Source organism: Pectinophora gossypiella, chromosome 23, assembly GCF_024362695.1.
Source record: "Pectinophora gossypiella chromosome 23, ilPecGoss1.1, whole genome shotgun sequence".
Taxonomy (NCBI): Eukaryota; Metazoa; Arthropoda; class Insecta; order Lepidoptera; family Gelechiidae; genus Pectinophora; species Pectinophora gossypiella.
Window position 1 is genome coordinate 812094 of NC_065426.1, and position 14064 is coordinate 826157.

Consider the following 14064-nt stretch of genomic DNA (forward strand, 5'->3'; position numbering starts at 1 on the left):
AATCGGGGCACATAACCATAACCGGTTCGCATATTGTTGTAATCTAGCTCACTTGAATCTGAATGATGCAGGATACAAATCTGTATGGCAAGGAACAATTTATTTATTATTAATTTAATAAGTTACTTTAGTCAATGTCTAAAAATATTTTAGAGTAAAGAGGTTTTCCATTACATTATAAAAAACAGCCTATTTAATTAGTAAAACTTTCACCGCAATTTCTAAAATCCGAAAATATAAAATTTTAGATTCTTTTAAAACAAGATTACATACAATTATTTTATACATATAATCAGTTAGAAAATCTTAATTTAAAATAAGTTATTTTAATTCGACGTAATAAATAACTACCTAATTTTGATTGAAATCAACTTTTTTATATTTTTTATTCCTTAGTTAACAACATATTGTTTACGATATTTAATTAGAACAAATCAAAACGATTTTAATGTACTTACGAAGTTATATATAGGTATTTATATTTATAGTCAACGGCAAACTACATTAAATTGAATTAGCATATTTATAATTGGCAACACAATTTGATAAAATCAAGGTTTAAATTTTAATTATTGCCCGTCTCAATGTCAAAATAACAATTTAATTAAAAAGTATCGATTCTACTTAAAAATTGATTTAAGTAAAATTTGGAACTCTTTTTATATAAAGTGAAGACTTAAAAATTATTATTATTTATTTATTATTATTTATTAGCAAGAGTTAAAAGAATATTGAGAAAATTAATAATATCTTTTAATTATGCAGTCCATTTTAAATAAATTAAATTACCTAAATAGGTTATTTATAAATACATTTTTATTTTTAGAAAAATGGTTGCATGCTATGATTTTAAAAAGGAAACTAGAGTTAAAACGAATAGTATTATTTTATAATTTTCTACATAAATTATGTTGCTATTTTGATTTTCCCCAAAAATACCTAGGTACTAAATTGGAAATTGACGCAAATGTAATGTCTGAAGAAATGATTCCTCGTTTTTTATTTTTCAGATATACCTACCTACAATAATATATTTCGTATTTACATTATCTTTACGTTATTTTCAATTTAACTATTTCAAAAGACGAAAATTAACTGAAAAAATGTACTTTTTAGGTTTTTACAATAGATTTGAAAATCCGTTGCTGAATAACTTTCATTTGGTAGATTGTTTGTTTATTGTTGGTACGTTTTAGTAAGTATATATTGTTTTTCTCTATGATATTAGGCTACATTAGTAAGTAGGTACTTACTCGGCATCATCTCGACGTGTGAAGAGGTGTCCATGATGTTGTGGTGATGCATCATGTCTGGTGGGGACTGCACCAGCCCACCACCGCCTCCACTGGCCATAACCATCACTGACGATAATCGCTCCTCTATGGTCACACTGTATACTTCCCTTGATTCTATTACTTTTGACAGAATATTTCTGTTGATTGAAATTTTTACGATTTTGACATATGTTGATAAAGTTTTTTGTCAACTATTGATATGAATTTTTGAATTATGTTTTTTTTATTTAAATTTAATTATCACAATTATGTTTATTCTACTTTTTATACTAGAATGCACAAACTCGCTCGATTACAAAACACTCGGTTCTACCACAAAGGAAAAAACACCAAAATTACGATTAAAAAATATCCACTAACGAACGTCCTTAGGCACTTCGGGGTTTTTTTTTTAACAAAAAGGAATTAGTCTTTGACCGTCACGGACGTCCTTTCACGGCAGTGGCCAAACCCACACTGCCGTATTATAGTTATAATTCTATGGATCGACGCAAAAGCGCATGAGCAACCCAACCCACTCTGCCATTGGCGGGATTTTAGAACGCCTTTTCAAAACAGCCGTCACCATTGGCGAACGGCTTCCCGTTTTCCCGCCCTAATCGACGTCTCTCTCACAAAATGGCGCCCCCCAATAGCTTTTTGATGCTTTTTTGAGCATTTTCTTCGGTAAAAAATAATCCGGTTGGAATATAATGAGCATGATTTATGGTTTTGATCCGTGGTCTCTTACTGGGTTTATTTTTTTAATCTGGCCATGTTAATCTTTCGTGTTTTAGGTGTTTTGTTTGATTTATTGCGGGTGATTTCTGTTTGATTCAGCATTCGATGTTCAGATGCGGTTTGTCAAAATTACTTATTTGTTTGTTGGCAACACGGGGAGTGTTAATCTTGATTCCTGTTTCAGGTCTATTCTGAACACGATACGTTTTCATAACAATATAGCGTCAGGTACCTATGTATTTTAGGGCTCTAAATGTTTTCTTTATTAATTTCTGTACATACCTACGAATTGGTAACATTTTTTTCGGTAATTATTATCGTGGTTTGTTACGAATATAGTTTTTTTTAGGATATTTCACTAATTATACCTCTAAAAAATAACAAATTATACTAACTACTTTAATAGTTATAAGGAGTTCTTTAAATTTTTAGAAATATCATGTAATTTTATTTTAATTGGCTTATCATAACTAAAAAATAGTTTTGAATTTATGAATTTTAAAATAAGACGAAGAAACATGTAATTATAAAAATTACAGCGAATTGTCGCATTTAGGTAGGTAATTACCAACCTATTTTTAAACTTTAATGTACCTACTCTAGCTTTTTTAAATTATTTAAAAATTTAAATTTAAAAATATTTTCTTTTCAGATAGAGGCAATTAGTGATTGGAAAATTGTTTTAGGTAACGTTCATAAATTCTACAAATGACAAATACCAGAAAAAGTGTTCCAGAAGAAGTATCCATCATCAATTTTCCACTAATTACGTTGTCAACGACGTGTGAGGTTGTTTTTGCGCCAAAAAAATCTTTGGCGCCAAATGTTCGCGCCGATTGTCATTAAGACTGCGAACCATAGATAAAATAGAGCACTGATAAAGATATCGTTGTTTTTTTTTCAGTTTTTAAGCAGATGTGTTAGGCCAAAATTGTCTCAAGAGTGTTTTTCGAGGTTTTAAGGAAGGAAATATAGTAAATACTTACTGTAAAATGTGGCAATGTATATTTTACGTTTTAAAGGATAATATTTTTTTTTTTTATAAAGCGATGAAACTGCACGACTGTGGAACTGATGGTACTTTATGTAATTATAACGAGAAATAGAAGGTTAGGGGAACTAGGTTGGAAATAAACCCTTTAACAAATAAAAATAGAATCAATATTATTATTATTTTTTGTTTATTAATAATAATTGTAATTAAATTTAATTGTAATAATAATTGTAATTCTTATTTTATTTTTCTTTTTATTATTGTTCGTGTCATTATATGTTTATTGCACCAGCCCGTGCTCCAATGCATTAACTTCTTTCACCCTAAGGTTGCCTGGCAGAAATTGCTATTTAGCAATAAGGCCGCCTATTGTACTTATGTTTTTATTCGTATGTTTATGTCCTTTGTATATGTCGTTGTGCAATAAAGTATTATTGATTGATTGATTGATTGATTGATTGTATTTTTAGAATAATTTTATTGTATCATAATTTTGTTCCCATAACACCTTTAATTAAAATTCTGATATACCTACTTACTTATCTACCTATATTTCGTAGGAGTTATCTACCACGTTACTTTTGAGCTCCATAAAAATAGAAAACTTTTTTTTTGTAACATTTTACAGTCTGCGGCGCCACGTGAGGTCAACCTTTGGTTTTTGTCCATAAATTGGCGACATTCCTTCTGAGTGACGTGCATCTGTTAATTGGCCAGAAAAATCGAAGCATTGTGAAATTTTTGATTTTTTAAAATAATATTGGTTTCCTTAAAAAAATATGAAAAAATGCATTATATTTGTTAATGGTTGGATGCGCATATGTAAGTGCGCAATGTGAACAAATAGTAGCAATATTGTTTTTTAGGTGAATTGCTTCGATGTGACCTTTTTAACCCCCCAGTTATATTATTCTCAAACAATTCATCAACAATCCACACTAGTAGGTAATGAAATGACCGGGAATCGATCCCGCTACCCTGAGAGGGAGCGAAATGAATTAGCCGCAATCAATACGTCGGGTGACGTCACATCCGGGCAGCGGCTTCCGGATCCGGTCCGGCGCGCTTCCGGTCCCGGAGACGTCCGGTTCTAAGGAAAATTGATTCCTTTGTTACGTCAGAAGGTAGTTTGGGTAAAAGGTTTAGATGTTAGTTAATAATGTTTTACTGGCACGCTAGTTCATAAAGCGACATATACAATTTAGTTTAAAAAAAGAACCGGAATAAAACCTGAAGAACCTTATTGTCCGAAAAAGTAAGATGATTCCGTGCTTCGGAAGCACGATATGCCGTTGGTCTCAAGTTCTTACTTAAGAACCGGGGGTGAGGTAAACCTAGCTCAGCCGCTGGTGGGGAGCGGAGATTTGCCGTTCTATACGTAGTACATAACATAAATTAACATACAATCTATATACGTCCCACTGCTGGGCACAGGCCTCTCCTCAATCAACAGGAGGGGGTATGGAGCATACTCCACCACGCTGCTCCAGTGCGGGTTGGTGCAGGTATTTGGGCTAGTAGCCCGGGACCAACGGCTTATCGTGCCCCATCGGGAATCGAACCCGGACCTTTATAACTCCTAATGTAATATTATTTATATATACAGGGTGTTAGTGACATCATAACGAAAACTCTGAGGAATGATTCAGGCCATAATTCTGAGTTGATATCAAGTGGAATTTTCCATCGCAAAAGTATAGGATTGAAAATAATTTAAAAAAAACTAAAAAAATACATGAATTTTGCGACGGAAAATTCCACTTGATATTAACTCAGAATCATGGTCTGAATCATCCCCCTGAGTATTCGCTACGATGTCACTAACACCCTGTATATGATATATGTAATATTATCTAGTTACTTACTAAATAACTTGTAATGTACCCTCATTGATTTAAAAGATGTGTTGCTGTTGCAGTTTCTTGTCATTTCTTCTCCTCAGCCATAACACCTTGCGAAATGACGTAAATTCATAAATGTTACATTGACCTTCAACAAGTTTATCCATGATAATAACGTTGAATAAATGATTCTGATTTCTATTCCTTATTTAATGGTAATACACCCATTCCCCGTGCGACCACACCAATGCTATTAACCGTGCACAAATCCTGGAAACCACGTGATATCAAGTATTATGATCCAAACATGAATTCAAACTCAAAAAGATGGAAAAAAGAAAGAAAAGGTTGAGACGTCTTTGAACCTTGTACTTTTTAAATGATAACTACTTTACAAACTGAACACTCGCCTCAATAACTCAAACAACCAAACGAGTACATTTAAAACAAACAGTTTCGATGTTAATTGTGTGTAGCAGGCACTAATTGAATTAGGGCATTCCTCAATACGACCGAAAGTGAAGATGTTACCGTCACTGTTAATAAGTTGGGTAATAACAGACACGTCTAAACATTGTCTTTAAATGAAGTCGTGAGGTTTGGTTATTTTGTGGACCAGTTTTTAATAAGAGGCTCACGATTTTTTTTCGGAATACCTCTCCGAATAGAATCTTCATCTATATTTTATTATATACAGGGTGTTAGTGACACCGTAACGAATATTGAGGGGATGATTCAGACCATGATACTGAGTTTATATCAAGTGGAATTTTTCCGTCACAAAAGTATGAAACTTAAATTATATATAATATATAATGTTATAAGTCTTATTCATTTGTGTAGGTATTGTGAGGTGGATTACAATTTCCGGCCAATTAGTCAATGCCATCTGCGGCAAATCTACAATAAGTCATGTCAAAAAAAAAGATTCCATTTTTTTTATAATTTTATTTTTATGTAGTCCTAGGGTACGGTCACGAGCATTAATATGTATACACTTTGATACCATGTCACATTAACTTTTTTGACAAATTGAACTGTAAGTCTCATTAATGTCAAATATGTTAGTGCGACAGAGTCCTAAAGTGGGTACATTATATTGCTCATGACTGTACACTGGACTTTCTCAGTTGGGGAGCGCCAGCTCGTACCCCGGTACTGGACTTGCACCAATGAGATATTAATTTATCTTAAGTGCAGTTTTCACTAACACAGTTGGCTCCACCATTATAGACGGCGATACGGCTCACCACCTATCACGTTGGTCTAACAGAAAGCTCGGTGAAGTGTGGGTAGGTAGTTAGTTCATCTTGCGATGGATGTACCTCTGACTACGCCAAGTGGGATATAACCATGAACGTGGGGCTGTGCTGTAGGCTACCGGCGGGGTCACAGGTGGTGGATAGTGCCTCTAGATATAGAGGTCAGCTGCGAATTAAATAAGCAGTCCCCAACCAATCAGCGGGGGAGACGGTCTCCCGGCATTGGTTTGCAACCGTCTAGGAGAAGGAAAACTCCGAAATGAAACCCGGAGTTGGGATCTCCGTTAGGCGCGAGTAGGGTCCAACCTGTTTTTACAATAAAATACCAGATAATATTTATAATTTGTCAGAGAATAAATTTAAAGCTCACGTGAAGCTTACTTTATGTAAAAAAGCTTATTATAAGATTAATGATTACCTAAATGATAAAAATGTCATGTATTGAATGTGTTCCTCTAGTTATTAAATAACTTGTAATGTATACCATTGATTTTTAAAAGATGTGTTGCTGTTGCAGTTTCTTGTCATTTCTTCTCCTCAGCCATAACACCTTGCGAAATGACGTAATATCCAAAATGTTACATTGACTATCAACAAGTTTATCCATGATAATTACGTTGAATAAATGATTCTGATTTCTGATTTCCTGAAATATGCGGTAGATTCCTGCAACCGACTTGGCTCTACACTTTATTCACACGTATTGGCTTGCCTTTCCTGTGGAACTAGTCAAGGAGGTCGAGAGGGTGACGTACCTAGGTCTTAGGCAACCCTGCGCTTCCTTAAGTGCGTCCTAGGCGACTCATTGTCTGTGGAGAGGACACTTCACCCACGTTTTATTCTATGTTTATTTCAAAATGTAAGCAGTAGCTGCTTCTCCCGGTATCTTCCCAAAAAAAAAAACGTTTCATACCTTGATAACAATAAAGACAACTTATATCTACGTAAAAGTGAGTTTTTGTACGAACAGAATAACACGTCACACCCGACCACTGACACAAGAGCAAAGAACGCCGGCAGAATGACACACTACTTTTGTCACTGAAAAAATAAACGGTCAAGTGTGAGTTGGCTTGACACACTAAATTCCCGGTACAAAATTAAATATATTTTTTAAAGGAACTTTATTAAAAACGTCATTTTATTTTATTTTATTTTATTTGGGTAACTTACAGCGATAGTATACCTAAATAACAGAATTACTTAAAAATAGAACAGCCTTTACAAGTTACCACGTACTACAAATTGGTAGGTATCATTAACAATTACAGTAATTAAGTATATCATAAGTAAGTTAGTTTAGTAAAAAGGGTATACAAGTGCAAGAAGAAGGAAATAATATAACATGATATGGTGTCTGTGTGGAGTATGTTTGTGTACAAGTGTATGGGGTGTGTGAGAGAGGGTGTGTGTGTGTGTGTGTGCGTGTGTGTGTGTGTGTGTGCGTGTGTCTGTACATAAACTATCTAGTTACTTATTAATTTATCCCGGATCTTATTTTTAAAAGCATTTTTTGAGTTACAAAATGGGTCAATATTGCAAAACTCGTCATAGAAGGAAGCTAGAAAGAAGGGGATGACCAAGAAGAGCTTACATGGAACAGATTAAAGACAAGGCGAACGTCGTGTCTTACTTATCAGGAGGAAGTCAAAGAATTGCCCTTTGATGGATAATGGAGAATGCTGCACCGACAAGAGCGTGGCTCTTAAATTGATGATGAAGGTGATGAAGGATCCGTTTAGAAGAAAGGCGAGGTCAAGAGTAGTCTAAAGCGGCGAGCATACATGAAGACTGATGAGTGGTCTGTCGGGATCGTAAGTGGAAATCCGTGGTCTCTGCCTACCCCTATGGGACATAGGCGTGATCTTATGTGTGTATGGAAGTGATAACCCTGACACCAGAGTTGCTAATTGGTCATCTACCTCTAAGCACACACGATATGGGAGAAGAAGAACCACACATATCATCATATCCCTTTGAGGGCTCGAATACCAAACGAGACTGCAAATTTTCTTCTGACCTTGTGCCTGCCTACCCCGTAAGGATTAAAGCTAGGTACGAACCTCACTACACTACGGAACCCTAAAAAGAAAAAGAAAGATTAAGTATATTAAAACCTTTGTCAAAACAGCCGCGTTTAACACTCGGATTGGCGCCATTAGTGGATCTTTTTTATCGATCCTTGGATCTGACGATCGAGATCTATAGATCGATATTGAAAAAAATCTATAATGTGCTTTTAATAGATCTTTATAATATAGAGGCAGCTTTGGAATGAATGGAAGCCGACTTAATGTGATTATGATTTAGTTTTAACTTGTTAAAACCTCTTTTCTGGAAAGGGAGAGAATTCTTTAGGCTAAAAATATCGCGTGCTTTATTCAAAAGATTTTATGTGATGTTCCATCCTTCTTTTTTCGCTTTGAGCTTCTATTTTTGCAAGTTTTTACCACGCACTTCCCCGTGTCGCCAGTTTGGCGCCTAATCGCGCACTGAGGTAAAGTACTGTCAACGTCGCTATATTAACAGTAACTTTGCGTCCCACTTTTTGAGCGCTGAATGACTGCTCGGCTAATACGTCACTAGGCAAGATACAAAACGTCAGAACACGACTTACATACATACATACATACATAAACAGCCTGTATACGTCCCACTGCTGGGCACAGGCCTCCCCTCAATCAACCGGAGGTGGTATGGAGCATACACCACCACGCTGCTCCACTGCGGGTTGGTGGAGGTGTTTTTACGGCTAACAGCCGGGACCAACGGCTTAACGGTGCCCTCCAAAGCACGGAATCATCTTACTTTTTCGGACAATCAGGTGATTGAAGCCTGAAAAGTCCTTACCAAACAAAGGACAGTCTCACAAAGTGATTTCGACAATGTCCCCATCGGGAATCGAACCCGGACCTCCAGATCGTGAGCCTAACGCTCTAACCACTAGACCACGGAGGCTGTCCCGAAAGAACACGACTTAAATAAATGTAAAAAAATTATAACAACTTTCAGCGACCCGTCCGCGTATAAGGTCCCTTTACACACGAACCGGCGCGGATTTAACGCTCGGCGCTTCCGAGTTGATGCGATTAAGCTAAATCTGATCCGTGCGTTGGAAGAAAAAACGGAAAAAAGTATGTTGAAAGAAAAAATCTTGTTTGTTTGCTGTCAAGAATGCGGTGGCCATTTTATGTCCGTCATTGTTATATTCTTACGTGTTGGTACCATTTTGTTGTATTGCAGATTTAGTGTCATGTAAGTAATGTTTGTTTGTTTGTGAGTTTTATTGTCAAGTGTACCATCTCACAATCCAGTTGTACTTATAGTTTGTACCCGCAATCTTTCGATTATTGTTTTTAACTTTTCCTCACCTTATGGTTGCCTGGAAGAAATCGCTTTAAGCGATAAGGCCGCCATTTGCCATTTACTTAGTTAAGAGTCTTTTTGTAACTATTTCTTTTTATTTTGGTGCAATAAAGTGTATTTGTATTGTATTTTATTGTATACATGTATTTTAAATGTTATTGGTCGTATATTGTCGCATATGGCTTTAACTACTTGGGCGGACAAATGGGGAGCGCTCAGGGCTCTCACCCGGTACAAAATATAAGATTATAGGCCTGAGGGTATACAGTTAGGCGCGCACCTCGGCTCAGGGCGTCGTCTGAGAGGATAATATTTTACCTTATATCTATAACTGGTCTGCCACGGCTCTCGCGTGATATCAATTATCTATGATATACAAATTATTTATCGGTATTACATATTTCTGAGGAGCTCGGTGGCGCAGCGGTAAACGCGCTCGGTCTGCGATTGTTGAAGTAAAGCAACTTTCGCAAAGGCCGGTCATAGGATGAGTGACCACAAAAAAGTTTTCATCTCGAGCTCCTCCGTGCTTCGGAAGGCACGTTATGCCGTTGGTCCCGGCTGCATTAGCAGTCGTTAATAACCATCAATCCGCACTGGGCCCGCGTGATGGTTTAAGGCCCGATCTCCCTATCCATCCATAGGGAAGGCCCGTGCCCCAGCAGTGGGGACGTTAATGGGCTGATGATGATGATGATGATGATGATTACATATTTCTGGTCATAATATAACGCAGTCTTCTTACTTTGCCAAGTTTGTTCACAAACCTCACGAGCGGTTGACATCATAACGTGTTCTTCTTCTTATCGTGTGGATTGTGCCAAAAATCGATTAATCGATTTAATCAAAATCGATCGATAATTGATCGACTTAATCGGTTTAATCGATTGTGGAAAGGTTGCCACAAATTGTTGCATAAGCAATAAGGTCGCCTGTTATGTATATGTTGTGTCCATTGTGCTCAATAAAGTATTTTATCTATCTGTCTATTGTGAGGTGGAATACCAGCCTCATCAACCTTGGTGTCAGGGTTATGATTGAGCCGCCAAAGGCCCCTGACATGGCTCATATAACGATTACTAGTAACCGGGACCAACGGCTTAACGTGCCTTCCGAAGCACGGAACGTGTTGAAATGTCACGATTTCAAACAATGTCGGCTTGCTACTAACGCTGTCAACGCGATACATCAAGCCAGTGGCGCGCGTAAGCCGGTTAGTGTGACGGGGCCTTTAGGATGAATGTACCGTGTGCTTTATTCAAGGCTTTATTTGGAGCATATTGAATGCTCTTTTTGGTGGGTTTTTATAAGCACTTTTGAAAATAATGGTACCAAAAATCCGACACAGATATTGTGTCCTTCCTTTCTAACATGATGGACAATAGGCTAGATTCCAACTAGTCAAATCAGATACTTGTTACCAAACGTCAAGTAGTTATAAACGGCTTCCACGGTCCAGTGGTTGAGCGTTGGGCTACGATCCGGAGGCCCCGGTTTCGATTCCCGGTGGGGACATATCACAAAAATCAATTTGTGATCCCTAGTTTGGTTACTAAATTACAGACTGATCACCTGATTGTCCGAAAGTAGTATGGTCCGTGCTTCGGAAGGCACGATAAGCCATTGGACCCGGTTACTACTTACTGATGTAATTAAGTAGTAGTTACATGAGCCATGTCAGGGCCCTTTGGCGGTTCAATGATAACCCTGACACCAGAGTTGATGAGGCTGGTATTCCACCTCACAATCCACACGATAAGAAGAAAATCAAACGTCAAAACACGAAATTACTATGGCATTTGTATGAAAAAACACACTGTGACGTCATAGAAAAAACGTGACAAAATGTCGGACTTATTATTAAATTTTTCCGTATTAGAATTCATAAATAAGTTAAATAGAAAAATGAAAATGTTTTTGTGACCTTTACATCTGTCTTTATTTAGTAATCAGAATTTTATAATGTATCTTAGACTTAGAAAACTACACAATTGTTATGGGCGATAGGATCCCTTGTCATAAAGTTCATTATATCTTTCAAGAAATAAAACTTTAGTATGTTATTAATTATTTTCATTATATTTTTAAGACTTCGCATCAACAGTGGGTGTAAGTCTTTAATTTCTTGAAGCTCTGCTCAACCTATTAGGGATGATCGGCGTGAGTCTTATATCATTGTTTGTATATCAATGGTCCCAGTACATCCATCGGAAGATGAGCTAAGTACCCACACCTCACCGAGCTTTCTGTTAGACCAACGTGATAGGTGAGCCGTATCGCCGTCTATAATGGTCGAGCCAAGTGTGTTAGTGAAACTGCACTTGAGATAAATTAATAACTTGTACTACTAACAAAGTATAAGTTCATTCTAATCAGTGTACACATGTCGCGTCTGCGTCTGCGCAGATAAACGCAACAACGCGTTGTCTTTGTCTAGACCACGTGTGGTCACATGCCACTTGAAGATGGACTGGTCTGGTTCTGGTATATGGACTCCCTGTGGGATATGGAGCGGGAGATATAATAATAACAGGGGTATTCTTCGTCTTCTATCGTGTGGATTGTGAGGTGGATTACCAACCCCATCAACCCTGGTGTCAGGGTTATTACTGAGCCGCCATAGGCCCCTGACATGACTCATGTAACGACTACGTACTTACATCAGTAAGGAATAACCGGGACAACGGCTTAACGTACCTTCCGAACCACGGATTATCTTTAATACTTTTTGGACAATCAGGTGATCAGCCTGTAATGTCCTAACCAAACTAGGGATCACAAAGTGATTTTTGTGATATGTCCCCACCGGGATTCGAACCCGGATAGTGAGCCCAACGCTCAACCACTGGACCACGCAGGTTAGAATTATACAAATAATGACCAGTCAATAACTAGAGTATACAGAAACAAAACGCACTTCAAACAGATAAGGCTGTGTTTACAAAACGTTCGACGTTATTATCTAAGTGCGCGAGCGACATTATCATCGATCACAGTGTGCGCTTACCCTTATCAGGGAGATATTTTAATACCGACATTGTCTGCACTCGCTTTATAGTAAATTGGACTTTATTTCCTTGAAACAAAAGGTGGTGTGAGTGTAAATGTGAAGTTGTATGGTGTAAAAATGTTTCGTATTTGTGAGACTGGAGTATTTGTGTTTTTTTGTCTTCTTTTTTTAAATGCAGTCGTAGAATTAGTATAATACTTACATACAATATGAACTCTCTGCGAAACTAGTAATAAAGAAAAAAACATGCAATAATAGGTACTTATAAGGTGATTGGACAATTAATAAGACACGATGAATTTATTAAAAACATCATTTAGAAGAAAGTCATCCCGTGATCATGGCACTTGCAACATGTCGAAATATCGGGAGTCTCATATCTCTGCTTTTTCAATGATCATAGAAGAGAAGCTACAAAGAGAGGAAGGGGTAGTTCTACTACTATCGATTGGGTTGTGAGGTTTAACAACCTCGTCAACCCTGGTGTCAGGGTTACTATTGAGCCGCCAAAGGCCCTTGACATGACTCATGTAACGACTAAGTACTTACATCAGTAAATAGTAACCGAGACCAAAGGCTTAACGTGCCTTTGGAAGCACGGATCGTCTTACTTTCGGACAATCAGTTGATCAGCCTGCAATGTCCTAACCAAACTAGGGATCACAAAGTGATTTTTGTGATTTGTCCCCACCGGGGTTCGAACCCGGGACCTCCGAATCGTGAGCACAACGCTCAACCACTGGACCACGAAGGCCGTTAACTGTTACACCAACTGAGAATGTTACACCAACAAGAGCGTGGCTTTTAAATTAGTGATGAATAAGCACTTGTTAGGTAAGCGTGTCCCAACTTAGGTCAGCTTACCAACAAGGTGAAACTGTGGTCAAACAAAAACCTAAGTACTTATGGCGTAGAATAAAAAAACCTACGTAATGGAAACTCTCTGCCCCGCACCAACTCGTATCGGGCGTCGACTTTACCCCCTCTGAGTTTTACTTTGATCCGTAAGCCGCTAAGGAGTAACAGGGAGAGAACGCAGACTATGTCTCGCTCGCTCTCGCCAATCTCAATACACAAAATCAAACTCCCAATGTTGTAGTTAAGTTACTTGCCTCAGTCAACATTATTTTTATCTAAAATATAAACGGACTGCCTATATACGTCCCACTGCTGGGCACAGGCCTCCCCTCAGTCAACCGTAGGGGGTATGGAGCATACTCCACCACGCTGCTCCAATGCGGGTTGGTGGAGGTGTTTTTTACGGCTAATAGCCGAGACCAACGGCTTAACGTGCCCTCCGAAGCACGGAATCATCTTACTTTTTCGAACAATCAGGTGATTCAAGCCTGAAAAGTCCTTATCAAACAAAGGACAGTCTCACAAAGTGATTTCGACAATGTCCCCATCGGGAATCGAACCCGAACCTCCAGATCGTGAGCCTAACGCTCTAACCACTAGACCACAGAGGCTGTCAAAAATATTTTATTGGCATAAAATACATTATGATACGCAACCCCAAACCATTTTACTATGAAGTGTTAGTCAATAGATGTGATATCGCTTATCATTTTATCGC

The 14064-nt window shown here is 37.6% G+C and overlaps 2 protein-coding genes across 4 annotated transcripts in view; both read right to left on the bottom strand.

The window, feature by feature from the left end:
- The window catches only part of LOC126377368 (insulin gene enhancer protein ISL-1), a 67506-nt gene extending 65766 nt beyond the window's left edge, over nucleotides 1-1740 (bottom strand). For both annotated transcript variants that reach the window (XM_050025095.1, XM_050025094.1), the window contains exon 1: nucleotides 1254-1740. In XM_050025095.1, the coding sequence (XP_049881052.1) occupies nucleotides 1254-1359 (106 nt within the window). In that variant the 5' untranslated portion in view covers nucleotides 1360-1740. The remainder of the gene's footprint in view (nucleotides 1-1253) is intronic.
- The window catches only part of LOC126377320 (S phase cyclin A-associated protein in the endoplasmic reticulum), a 526515-nt gene that overhangs the window by 335493 nt on the left and 176958 nt on the right, over nucleotides 1-14064 (bottom strand). The window lies entirely within an intron of this gene.